Here is a 13173-nt window from a genome sequence, read left to right as displayed (position 1 = left end):
TCTAGGCCTGGAAGAGGAACCATAGGCACTCATTATTTTGTTAAACAAAGTTCCAATAAGCTCTGGCAGCCTTCACTATCTTTATTGCTCCTTTCTAGATGTGTATTATTATATTCAGAAAATGAATACAGTCTCCCAGAGATGGCAAAAGCCAGGAGCACCTGCTACAGGGGCTCTAAAAACAAAGCTTTACCTCCTGCTCCTGTCCCTGTCTTACCAGGCACCACCAGCACTCAGCTGGGGTAACTGGTTTGAGAAACAGAGGCACAGCTTACACACAGAACAGGCCTCATGCAAATACTTTCACGCCCCAGGGTCTAATTAGAGAGTTTTGCAATAGGTTGTGGGGTTTTCTTAATTCCCACATGGTTATATTTTTATCTCCACAGGCTGCCCAGGCTGAAGTTTATATGAGATTATTAACAAACACTTCAGCACAGAAATAAGGGCTGTCCAAGTGACTTAGGCATGTCTACAGCAGGGTGAGGGAATACAGTGCTCCTGCCCTAATTAACCACCCCTCACAAAGTCCTCAGCACTGCTGCAAGGCCCCTTAATGTCCCAGCAGCTGGTCCAGTCTGTTTCCCCTGCAAAACCCACAAGAGTTACCACAGGTACCCACCCACCTGCACAGCAACCACTGTTACTGATCTCAGCCCTTACACATCATTTTGAAAGAGATTCAACTTCTGAGAGCAACAGTTTATCAGAAGCATTTCCTGGAGCTTCTGTTCTGTTTTTTAGGCTACATCAGCAATACCAAGCAGAGAAAGAGGAATCAGAAGCAGTGAAACCAGAAATATTTGTAACGGTCACAAGCAGCCTGAGATGTCCTAGCGAAGCAGGAAACAGGGACAAATCCATGTTTCCTACACACTCAGGATGGTAATTTTGAACTACACAGCCCTAACAGCACCGTGAGGACATCACCACGACAGCAAACGTCACCTATGTACAAGTTGTGCAGCATTAGGCAATCCCAAGTACTGCCCTTTGTGCTGAAAATACAATTCCATGTGGCTTGGGATTATACCCTCTGAGTGGAGCCAATCTGGGCAGTGCTGGACTGCTGCTGGTGCAGGAACCTTTAGTGCAGCTTGGCCCTAACAAACCCAGACGAGCTGCTCGCTCCTTCCCATCCATGCAAGACTGGAGACAGCCACAGCCAGCAGTTCTGAGTTTTGTAAGGACATGTTGCTTCTCAGAGACTCAGCAATGCCTCAAAATATTGGTCAACTTTTCTCTAATTTCCTTCTCTCTGAAAGCAAAGACCATGGTCCTGTATCTTTTCAGAGCTGGGCAGTCAACCAAACCTTGGTGGAAGTTCAGCACCTTTCCCATCTAGCAGGCTACAGACTTTCTTAGACACAATCTAGTGGCTCAGGTGTTTAAAAATAAAAAAAGCCTCTTCACCTTTCAGAGGCTTTAATTTCTTTTTTGACCTTTCATACAATGTGACAAGTCTCAAGTGTTTTAGGGAGTCAGGTTCATTCCAGAGTGTTAAACACAAGATGTGAGAGGACAAGATGAGAGCAATTAATTATTGGTTTGTTTTGAAGAAAAACACGTGCCCAGAGAGGAGTTAATTTTATGAGTTGCAAACCTCAGCCCTAAGTCCTCAGTGCCACAGGTCTGTCACAGTGTGTCTTCCATCACTCCCACTGGCATTCCTAGCTGACAGCTGCACACTACAGTGCCTGGTCACCTGTGACAGAGCCATGTTATGAGAGTTTATCCCAAAACAGTCAGGGGAAACTCTCTAAGGAGGAAGAGAGATGTTATCTTTTAGCACTGTGAACACCACGACTGACAGCCACCCACTGTCTTCATATCCGCCCCAAGCTTTTCTCAGCATCACAAATACCCCCACAAAGGCTGCCAGAAAAACCAACAAGAAAAACCTTCACCAAGCCCAAATTAAAACTGTGGGTGGCTGCCTCACTGTCACACCAAGATTTACGTGCAGGAAGAACCCAGTCCCTCAACAAACCCCAGCACTGGCTGCCAAATGGTTCTGACTGCTGGCACACCTTCACCTGCAGGGTTTACAAAGGAGGTTTTCATCCAGAAGTTGCAGTCATTTTACATCAGAGTGAGATAGAGAACCTATTTAACTAGCAGGGAAGTAAACACTTTCTAGCATTTCACCTGTGCCTTATCAATATGATTATCAACTAGTGTGTGTAATTTTTTCACTGAAGCAGAAGGGCTATGGATAGAAACTAGTAACTCTGTGAAGCCAATTTTACAGCCACAGCCAGAGCCACACTGGTATAACCATGTTCCTTTCAGCAGCAGAGTGACTCCCCAGTCAACTTTACACCAGGTGACCCAGGGGGACCTTCAGCTGCACTATAAATCACGTGGAGCATCCGATATTTTTATTGCAATGACAGTAAGATTTCTCCATCTGCTCTGCTCAAGGGACTCACCATATCCCCACGAGTTACTGCATGCCTAACACCATGGGGGTACATTTAATTGTGCTTCTGCCCTGCCACACACAGTCATAGCCAGGCTACATGAATACAAGCTCAAGGGAAACAGCAAGATGCACAGGAAAGCCAGGCAGAGCTCTGTCTGAGGACACAGCTGTGCTGCCAGCTCAGTTAGTTCAGCAGGAGCACATTACTTCTGGAGCTTGGACATGACAAGTGAAACGTACTTTGCATAAACACAAAAATTAAGTTTTACATGGATTTTAACACTAGTAACTACTCCAGTAAAAAAAACAAAAAACAAAAAAAAAAACCAAAAAAAAACCAAAAAAAAAAACAAAAAAAAAAAAAAAAAAAAAAAAAAAAAAAAAAAAAAAAAAAAAAAAAAAAAAAAAAAAAAAAAAAAAAAAAAAAACAAAAAAAACAACACCAGAAACATAGTTCAAATAGGGTTAGAAGAAACTTTTCTTCCCAAAGGCAGAGAAGCCAGTCTTTCTGAAAGCACCTCACTCTCGAGTGCAAGGAATCCACATAATAAACTCAGGTATTAAGAGAACCTTTCTACCACAGGAGTGGAAACCTGCCAGACCCACAAAACATAAACGGGAGATAATGGAGCTTATTAGCTTTTAGCTGTCGGATGTTGGCTGCTCCTCATCCTGTGCCTCTGTCCACATCTACCTCCTTCACCGGGGAGTTGTGGCACCTGCCTCACTCCTGTCTGACCGCTCGGAGCTCCCAGCAGGTACAACTGCAGAGCAGGGGGAGCTCCCCACTGCTATGCCGGGCACTTCAGGGCATCCCAGGAAGGGCAGAGAAGCTTCCCGAGAAGGGCAGAGGAGCTTCCCGGCACAGCTCTTCCCAAGGACACTGCAAGCAAACACACGCTGAACCCATCTGAGGATCAGCCCCCTCTCAGGTTTTATGTTTTCATTCACCTCAATAGAAACTGGCACTGTTTGTACACTTTAGGCTGCTATTTACGCATCTCCTCTACCACAATAAAAATAGAAACTGACCAGTAAAAAGCAACTTTGTCCCCGAGCTTCTTCTCATTGACATTTCTGTCCAGGAGGTTGTAGCAGATGTTGGTGGTCGCTCCTTTCATCCACTCGATGAAGATCTTCCCCTTGGTCACATCGAAGTTGTACTTCAGGAAGGGTCCCGTGTGCTGACGCTTCCAGTAGAACTCTTTAGCGATGTCCCCCCAAAATTCTGCAAAGGTAACGGGCGCCGGAGCCCCGTGAGCGGGAAACGGGGATGAGGGGAACGGGGATGGGCGAAACAGGGATGAGGGCAAGGGGATGAGGGGAACGGGGACAGGGCAGGTGACAGCCGCGGGGCCAGGAGGGGCACCCCGGGCACCCCAGACCCGGGGCTCGGCCGAGGGCTCCCCGCGCCCCCCACAGCGCCGCGGGCACCCCCGGCGGGCCCGGGAGCCGCCGCCCCGCCGCGCCCGCCCCGCTCACCGTGCGGCTCCTCCAGGGAGCGCTGGTACAGGCGCTGGTAGTGCGGCAGCGAGGGGACGTGGGCCCCGGGCAGCAGCTCGGGCCGCGGGCGGTAGAGCCGGGCCTGCTCCCCCGGCAGCACCATGGCGAGGCCCCGGCACTGTGCGCGGGCGGGGGCCGCCCTATCCAGCCCCGCTCCCTCCGCTCCGCTCCCTCCGCCGCGCCAGGCGGGGGCGGGCACGGCGGGCACGGCCCGCCCTCACGGCGGAGCGGCCGGCGGCCATGTTCCAGCGGGCCCACGCCCGCGGGCGGGGCGGCCCGGGTTGGTGTTGTGTCTCTGCTGTCCCCGTGTCGGTGATGTCCCCCTCACAGCAGTGTGCCTGTGTCAGTGGTGTCCCCTTGTTTGCCTTGTCCCATCTGTCAGCGGTGTCCCCCTGTCAGCCGTGTCCTTGTTCTAGCGCTGTCCCGTGTCAGTGGCGGCGCCCTGTCTGTCAGCCGTGTCCCCTGTCTGTCAGCCGTGTCCCCTGTGTTAGCGGTGTCCCCGGTGTCTGTGGTGACCCCTACCAGCCAGGTCACCCTGCAGCCATGTACCCTGCCCTCCATGTCCCCCCTGTCAGCGGTGTGTCCCTCACCAGTGGTGTTACACTATATCATCAGTCATGGCCTTCTGTCAGTGCTGCCCCCCTGCCGGCCACGACCCGCGGTCAGCGGTGTCCCCTGTCAGCGGTGTCCCCTGCCATCAGCGGTGTCCCCCTGCTATCAGCAATGTCCCCTGCCATCAGTGGTGCCCCCTGCCATCAGTAGTGTCCCCCTGCCATCAGCGGTGTCCCCCGTCAGCAGTGCCCCGTCAGTGGTGTTTCCTGTTAGTGGTGTCCCCTGTCCCCCGCCATCAGCCCTGTCCCCCATGCCAGCAGTGTCCCCGTTTAACAGTGCTGCCCTGTCAGCCACCTCTCCCTCGTCAGCAGGAGCCGTGTCCCCTCCGTGCCAGGCCCTGCCACTTTGTCGGGCGGAGGGACCAGCCCAGGGCACTCACTGTCTGTGAGATCCCCCTTCACCAGCCCCAGCACAAGCCAGCAGGTGTGGCCACACTCTGTGCCTTATCCCCCTGCAGAAAACATCTTTCCTTTGGATCCATGACCCTCCACTTGCCCTCCACTGAGCTGTGTTCACACAGTGAGCTGTGGTAGTTCACTGAGCACCTTCCTCCTGCAAAAAACGTTATACAGATCTTTTGAGGTAGTAAGAAATTAAGCATTTTTTCACCAAGAAGGTAGTCAAATGCTGGAACAGGAGCCCAGAGTAGGAGCAGGGTCACAGTCCTTAGACACAGACAGAATTCATGAAGACAAGCCCATAGTAGCCATGCCCATTGGAGCAGGAGGCTGGAGCTGGGGTGTCCCCAGGACCAATGTGATTCCAAGAGTCTGTTCTCAGAGCAGGAGTTCCCTATGGAACTGTTGTACCTGTTGTACCTCCTGCAGCAGGTCCCTTGTCATCCCAATCCTTAACATTCCCTGCATTAGCCCAGCTGCCCCAACAGCATTGCCTGCCCCTATGACATTGCCTGCCAAGGAGGTATTTCTTAGGCAGGCTGCCAAAACCTCAAATTCCTTTTGTCCACTGGGGAATAGCACCCCTTGGAGCAAAGCACTGCTCTGCCCAGGCAGCCACCTGCCCTGGGAATTTTGTGCTGGTTTGGGCCAGGGCCAAGGAGCACTCAAAAGATTAAAGTCCATAAACTTGAAGTTGGCACAGTGTCAGTGAGCAGGTACAGCCTCCTCTGGTATCCTTGGGTTTTCCCTGCTTTTGTGCACTCCCTGAGAGTGTTGCCCTGCTGTAGCCTGGAGGAGACACAAAACTGTGGGCTGGTGAGCATTGTCTGCCACTCCAAGCAATGTTCTCATCAGCAAAGAGGCCAGAAGTTCTACAGACAAAAGGAGCAGCGCTGGTGTGCATTTTGCATTAAGGATGTTCCCTAGTTTGGAAGGGCACAGCTGTGCTGCAGCTCCCTGCCCTGGTGTCAGTTTGCTGCCTGCCCACATTGCTTCAGGGCAAAGATTCTTCTGTGACCCCATTTAGGAGGACACAGCTGGTTTACTCCAGGGTGAAACCCAAGAGTAGTTCAGGTGATACCTCCCTCCATGGGCTGTGTCCTATGGACAGTATCACTCCAGAGATATTCTTTACAGACCTCAAACATGAGTTTAGCAGGATTTACATCCCAAATCTGTCAGCCACCCTCACACCATGCTGCAGCCTGTGTAACAAAGCTTCCTCAGCTACGTGCTATAAAATCCCTGTCCTGAAAAGCTACTGTGTGGCCTCATATTATTTATTTCATTGTTTAAAAAAAAAAAAATCACAGGAAGATCAGTGTGCAGGGTCTCAGTCTCTATCACATGGATGAAGGTGAAGTCTCCAACATAAGTCCCATCCATCCAGATGCCCAGTTTTAGACTATTCCTTTTGGGACTTTCAGCCTGGGATCACCAGTTTCTGAACCCAGGCTTTCTCTGTGGGTAGACCAGCATGGCCAAATCCTGCAAGAAATTTCCCTTGACCAGCCAGCAGTATGAGTACATCCAAGTTCCCTATTACAAAAGGTGAGAGTTTTTTAAGAGGAAGTCCATTTGGCTCTGCAGCCTGGGCTCTCAGACAGGTGTATTTTGAAGCTCCTCAGGAGTTATGGGAATTGCACTCCAGCACTTCCCTTGCATCAATGATCTGGGCACAGCTCCATGAGTTTCTGAGTACACTTGGCACATCCTTTAACCCCAGCTGGAGACCACGCTGATCCTCTCCTGAGAAGTGGGGCAAACCCAGCACTTCTAATGTCCTTCACAAACCACCTCAAGCCGTTAATTTTCTATTACGAGTCGCCAACCTTCAGTTCCAGCAGCCTGTATCCAAGGATTTTGCATTTACCAGCAGGTAACAAAACCTCTGTCCCCCTAAGTGCCGGGAAGAGGGCTGTCATTCACCCCATTGCTGGGAAAGGGCTTTGTCACTCTCCTTGTCACAGGACAGTGTCCCATAGCCCATAGTGAAGAGGTGGTTTGCAGATCTGGGAGGTGCCCTCTGCTTCCATTCTCATTGGCTTTTTGCTTTCAGTGATTTGGCCAGCTGAAATTCCCCACCAGCCTCAGTGACAGCATGATTTCTGTCCAGCAACTGTTGCCTCTGTGTGTGTAGGACATTCCGAGCCATGAGGCTGGGGCAGCACCATGTCCCACGAACCCCACAGCTGTCCTTCATCCAACATTGTCCAGCTTTGGCTGCTGCAGACAGGGAGTTATGTTCTTGTGCTGCAGCTGTCCACAGCTGTGGCCCAGGAAGCTGCCTGATGGGAACAGGGTGCATCTCCTCTCAGAAAGCACCTGCAAAGCAGAAATAGCCTCCTTCTCTTTTCCCCAGCTCTCTCCTCTTCCAGTAACTCTCCAAGCTGCTGTGTACAGGATTGTGAACCACACGGGTGGTACCATCAGTCAGACCCCCATGGCACAAACACAGCCCTCCTCACATTTTCATTTCAATGTCTCACAGCTAAAAAAACACAGAATCACGGAATGATTTGGGTTGGAAGGGAACGTAAAGCTCATCTCATTCCAACTCCTTGCCATGTGCAGGGATACTTTCCACAAGGCCAGGTTGTTCCAAGCCCTGTCCAACCTGGCCTTGAACACTTTGTTGATGTGTCCAGGCTTCTCTTGGTGATTTTACAGGATCTAGGAAAGGGACTCCTGCTGTGTGGTCATGTTTTGCTGCTCCAGCTCCTCCACTCCAGGGCAGTTTGCATCCAGCTGGGCTCCTGCCCTGGGAGCTGGTGGGGCTGGATGCTGCAGGGCTTGCTCCCAGCTTGGCTCCCAGCTCTCCTAACTCACCAGCCAGTCCTGAAAAATCAGCTCATTATAGGCCCTTTATGTCCCTCTTCCTGTAAAGGAATAAAAGTACTTGAAGTGGATACATTAATGTATATTAAAGACTCTTGAAGTGACTCAGAGGATACAAAAAACAAAACAAAACAAAAAAAAAAAAAAAAAAAAAAAAAAAAAAAGATACTGGCCAAGATATGTGGTGTCTTGCTCACACTCTGCTTGGGATACTCTGGAAACTTGGGATACTCTGGAAACAGCCTCTTTAGTGCAGCACCCACAGCAGTACAGCAGCTGTGGTGGGACCCTTCACTGCATCTTCCCTGACATGAAAGATCTCAGTCCTGGAGGTGCTGGGGGTGGGGGTAGGAAACTGGAAAGTGTGAACTGGTTTGTACATCTTAGACCTTCTGATCGTGGTGGGGTGAGCAGGAGGCAGCCTCACATGGGAAACTTGTGCTAATTTGGGCAAAGCACTGCTCCAGGTGAGCAGGTGACTTACCTGGAGGTCCAAATGGGGTCACAAGGCATTGTTTTCTGACTGGCCTTATTGCCAATAAATGTAGGACTCATGTCCCCATTCATGCAAATCACTGAGAGTATCAGGCAGGAAGGATGCACCCCACAGCAGTGGAGGAAGGAGCCCAGGAAGGCACAGAGGTGTCTGAGCTACACCAAGGCACCAGTGTGATGGCTGAGGCTCATGGGCTTGTCTGCAGAAGGACAGCAAGCCACCTCCTCTCCCACTGCCTGTCTACTCCTCCCAGAGCTTCTCCTGGGCAGGGCAGCCTGGACCAGGCCCTGGTGAGGCAGATTCAGCAGCTTGGTGATGCAGCTCTCAGTGATGCTAATCAGAGAAGGTATCTTCTTATCATGGACCTTGCTCTTGGTGAACTTAGCACAGGAAAACAAGTTTGTGCCTTGCATGGCTGTGCCAGAGGCAGTGGGAGCCTTTATCAGAATACCCTGAAGTGGGGAGGGAAAGATTTCTTTAACCACAGGCAAGGGCACAGAATTGAGGGGCAGAACAAAAGAACAAAGGATCTGGAAGGAATCACAAGTGGCACCAGCAAAAACTCCTGGGACCTGCAGAGCAGGGGTGAGATGGAGTGGGAGGCACAGGAGATGGAGTGAGGGGATGTGACCAGGCTGTGGATCTTCCTGCTGGGCCTTTCTGAGCTAATTTTCAGCACATGGCCAGACTGGACAGCCCTTCACTTGTGCTGAATGAATCAGCACTCAGCAGCAACAGGGTTAAACACCGGGTTGTACTGTCTCCTCACTGAGGACACTCCCCCTCGTCGCTGGCTGCAGAGGAAATTTTAATCAGCACCGTGATAAGAGCCCTTCAGTCCTGCTGGGAGTTATCAGCTCCTTTGTTTGTAAATGTAACTGCTCAATACCAATACACTTGGCTCTGGGTTCTGGCACTTCCCTGCTCTATAGCCCTTTGGCTCAGGCTGCTCCCTCCCTCCAGCCACCCGCTTAATCAGGGTGTTAAAACAGGCCAGGTTGTGCTGAAAACAAGGAGCAACCCTGAGCTGTTTCCTTTCTACCCCTGCTGTCACTGGGAGAGAGAGATCTGAATTTGAGGGGGTTTTAAGCTTCAAGGAGTAGCTGATGAATATCAGAGTCTGGTAATTTAGCCCTCTGCAGAGTACAGACAATATATTCATAATCATTCTATATGGAGATGAGCTAGTAATGCAATCAGGCTTATAAATCAAACCCAGGAGACATATTAGTGCTGTTTGCCTGAGCTTCTTGAGCGATCTATCCACAGGAAAATGTCTGTCTGACTTTTAGATGGGGCCAATTAACTTACAAAGATGCTCTCTCCTCTCACAGCGGCTCATTTGTTTACTTGGGCTCTGCCAGCTGGTGCTATTTCCATTCTGGGAGAGGGGGCCAGGTCGGTAAGAGATTTGTTGGAAGCCTGGGCTGCAGAGGAAGGGAAACCGAGCTCAGGAGAGGCAGCGCCTTCATCAGCAGCACAGCGAGGAGATTGGGTTTGAATAAACAGCTTCCTTGTGTGAGCTGTCCCCAGGCTTCAGAGCGTGTCCTTTCACACCATAAATGTGGCTGCCTTCTTTTGTCCCTGTTTTATTGAGCAGGGAGGGATAGCTGGAGCTCTGGGTCAGGCTCAGTCATGCCCAGGGCGAGGCTGTGTGGACACAGGAGCACATCCCACACTCTGGCAGCTTGGGAAGCAGCACCAGTGCATGGTGGGGCTTTGAGGGTGATGCCAGCACCCAACAAAGCAGCTCTGCTCTTGCTTTGCTTCCTTCTGGCTTGGCCATATCCTGCCCCACGCCATGCGGGGATGTCCGTGTGCTGGGGGCAGGATGGGATGTGCTTTGACTGAGAGGGATTTAAGGAGATGCAAGGATGCACTGGCAGCCAGGCAGAGCTGGGAGCAAAGGGACACGGCTGGAGCAGGGCCAGCGCTGAGCTGAGGTCGGTGCTGACACCAGAGGGTGGTGTGGTCTCACGCTGGAAAGTCTCCGCTGGAGACACATCCCTGCTCTGGCACGTTTGTAAGGAGAGGACTTGGAGACAAGCTCACGTTTATTTTTTTCATAGAGATTTTTAATGTTTATTTTTTAACAGACTTGGTTTAAATTTTTGTTTTCTACAATAATTCAATGTAAAAATCCCAGTACAATATACAACAGTTTGAACATTTGGAATAAGAAATCCAGCTTGGGGAGACATGTAAGTTCAGCTAGTTCCTAACACAGGTAGCAAATTCCCTCCACCCTCCCCTAGATTTACCAGCCAGGAAGGCATATGGGCAGGAATGCTTTATAAATGTCACCCCCACCCTACAGACACTGTCCCTGTCCCTGCAGCCCCTCAGGCATATCCCTGTCCCCTCCATGGGATGGTTGGGAGCCCCCAACATGGCAAGGCAGAGTTTTGGGTGAAGCAAGGCTGGCTGGCCCTTGTGCGTGAGTGACATGGGATGCTCTGCAAGACCCTGCATGCAAGTCCTGCAGGGTTTGGTGCTCCCTTGGGATGGAGAGGACACCTGGCCTCCCCTTGGCAGCAGTGCCAGCAGCCTTGAGCCCTACTGCAGCCATGAGGCTGTTGGAAGGGGATGGCTGTGGTCCTGCAGGGCCCAGCCTGAGGGGAGGAAAACAAGGATCTGTTGGGTCTGAGGGGACATCTCAAGGATCACTCATTGGCCTGGGAGCTCTTTGGGATGGCCCATGGTACTCAAGCAGCCTGGGAATAGTTCTGCTGGAACAGCCTGGAGTGATCCTGCTCAAGCGACATGGAGTGGTCCTCCTTGGGCAACATGGGAAGGTTCTGCTCCAGCTATGTGGGATGATCCTGCCCAAACAGCCTGGAGAGGTCCTGCTTGGGCACTTTGGGGTCCTGCTGATCAACCAGGGTGGGATGGTCCTGCTCAATCAGCATGGGGTAGTCCTGCTGGTGTGGTCCTGCTCAGGCAGCATGGGATGGCCCTGCTTGAGCACAGTGGGATGGTCCTTGTGAGCGTGGGATGGTCCCTGTGGAGCATGGGATGGTCCTGCTGGAGCAGTGTGGATGGGTCTGCTTGAGCACCATGGAGCAGCTGCAAGTGGCAGGGATATAGTTCTTCCTGTCCTGCAGCATCCCAAGCAATGCATTCAAAGCCATTCCTGGCCTTTCTCGCCTCTCTTGGAAATCCTTCACTGCTTGAAGTGATCCAGGGGAATCTAGTCAAGCTCCATGTTGCACATTAGTTATTGCTAATGTTAGGTCAGGACATTGGTGACTTTATCTGGCTGAATTACTGAAACCTTCCAAGGGCAGAGGTCATCCCCTTTTCCCCCATGACCAGTTCCAGCTGCACTAGCCCTAGGGAGAAGTGTTTTCTGATGTCAGGAAGGGCCCTTCCTGTGTGCATTGGGGTGGCTGAGCCAAAGTGGCTTTCCTGGGTCAGTAATGGATGGGATATAAGGCAGGAGAAGTGGGAAGAGAAGCAGAAAATTGCAGCTGGAGTCAGATGTGCTGGGAGTAAAAGAGTGCAGGGACGAATGGGAGAGGTCAGGCTGGGGAAAGACTGGAAGTCAGCACAGGGGTAGGAGATGAAGGAGAGAGGGAGCTGTGAGGTAAGAAAGGATGGCTGGAGGTCAGAGAGGGCTGGAGAGAGAAATCTGAGAGGTTGGTGGGACACTAAAAGGAGGGATAGGAAAATGAGGAGAAGTGGAGGAGCATAAGGAGAAACAGGAAAATTGTGTGAGGCAAATAGGATGGTGAGATAGCCAGAAGTTGAGTGTGAGAGGGACAGGCAAGAGGTGAAACTGCAGGAAAAAGTATGGGGAACAATGGGAAGTGAAGGTTCATAGGAAGGACTGAGATGGAGGAAGAAGTATCAGATGGAGGGTGAAGGAGATGGAAGGTGGTGGAAAGGACAGTGAAGGCAAAAAGTGAGGTTGGGGAGGATGACATGACTGGGCAGATGGTAGGAAGTGGAGGGTGAGGAAGGACAGGCAAATAGTGGGTGGTGAGGGGCATGGGGAAGGATGGAGGACAGTGGGAAGTGGAGGATGAAGAAGGTGGACAAAATGGAAGAGGAAAACAAGGAGAGATTAGATGGCAGGTGGTGGAGGAAGGGACAGAGGGGAGATGAAGAGGAGGGATGAGGAAACAGCAGGAGATGGACATGGATGACAGGAGGAACAGAGAGACACTAAGGGGACAGAAGAGAACTGGAGGGAGTGGAGGAGGATGGATGAGGAGATGGGAAGTGGATAAGCACAAAGAGGGGATTGGAAATGTGGAGGTGGAGAAGGTAAATTTGGATGACAACAGCAGTTGAAAGGATGGTGAGATGGTGGGAAGTGAGGGTGGATTTTGGGATGGAGAAGTGAAGGAGGTTGAGAGAGGAGATAGGAAGAGAGAAGAGGATGAAAATGTGGAGAAGACGAGGAATGGAGGAGGTTGGGGTGAAGGTAGGAGCTAATGGAGGATAAGCAGGGATACACAGATGATAAGATGTAGAGGACAGTGGTGGAGCTGAAGAAGACCATGAGACGTTGATGTGAATATGAAGGGAAAAGCTGGAGGCAAAGCAAGGCAAGGATGGATGGGGCATAGTGAGGGTGAAGAAGGAAAAAACGTGAGAAGAAGGTGGTGAATGAAGGAGCAGGTTAGAGGGATGGGGTGAAAGTGTGGCTAGAAGACTGGAGGGTGGGAAGTGGAGAGCACAGGAGGGAGGGATGGGAGGTGGTGGGTAACAGGAGAACAAGGAGGGATAGGATGCAGTGTAGGATGCAGGAGCACAAGAGGGTGGGAGGGGACATAGTGGGTAATGGAGGAGCACAGCATGGCAGGGAGGGAGGGGACACAGCTGATGACAGCACACTGGAAGGAGAGTGGAAGGAGGGATGGGATGTGAAGGGTGTGGGGAGAACAGGGAGGGAT

At 51.4% G+C, this 13173-nt stretch overlaps 1 protein-coding gene across 2 annotated transcripts in view; it reads right to left on the bottom strand.

Moving 5' to 3' along the window:
* The window catches only part of ACSS2 (acyl-CoA synthetase short chain family member 2), a 31474-nt gene extending 27258 nt beyond the window's left edge, over window positions 1-4216 (bottom strand). The window contains exons 1-2 of one of the 2 annotated variants that reach the window (XM_083873284.1): window positions 3908-4216; window positions 3458-3653 (exon numbers count right to left, since the gene is read on the bottom strand). In XM_083873284.1, coding sequence (XP_083729410.1) covers window positions 3458-3653; window positions 3908-4031 — 320 coding nt within the window. In that variant the 5' untranslated portion in view covers window positions 4032-4216. The remainder of the gene's footprint in view (window positions 1-3457; window positions 3654-3907) is intronic. The other variant, XM_083873285.1, reaches the window with a different exon arrangement.
* Window positions 4217-13173: the final 8957 nt, after the last annotated feature.

Source organism: Zosterops lateralis (assembly GCF_965231275.1).
Source record: "Zosterops lateralis genome assembly, chromosome: 16".
Taxonomy (NCBI): Eukaryota; Metazoa; Chordata; class Aves; order Passeriformes; family Zosteropidae; genus Zosterops; species Zosterops lateralis.
Note: the sequence above shows the minus strand (reverse complement) of the source record. Positions and strands in the feature narration are given on the sequence as shown.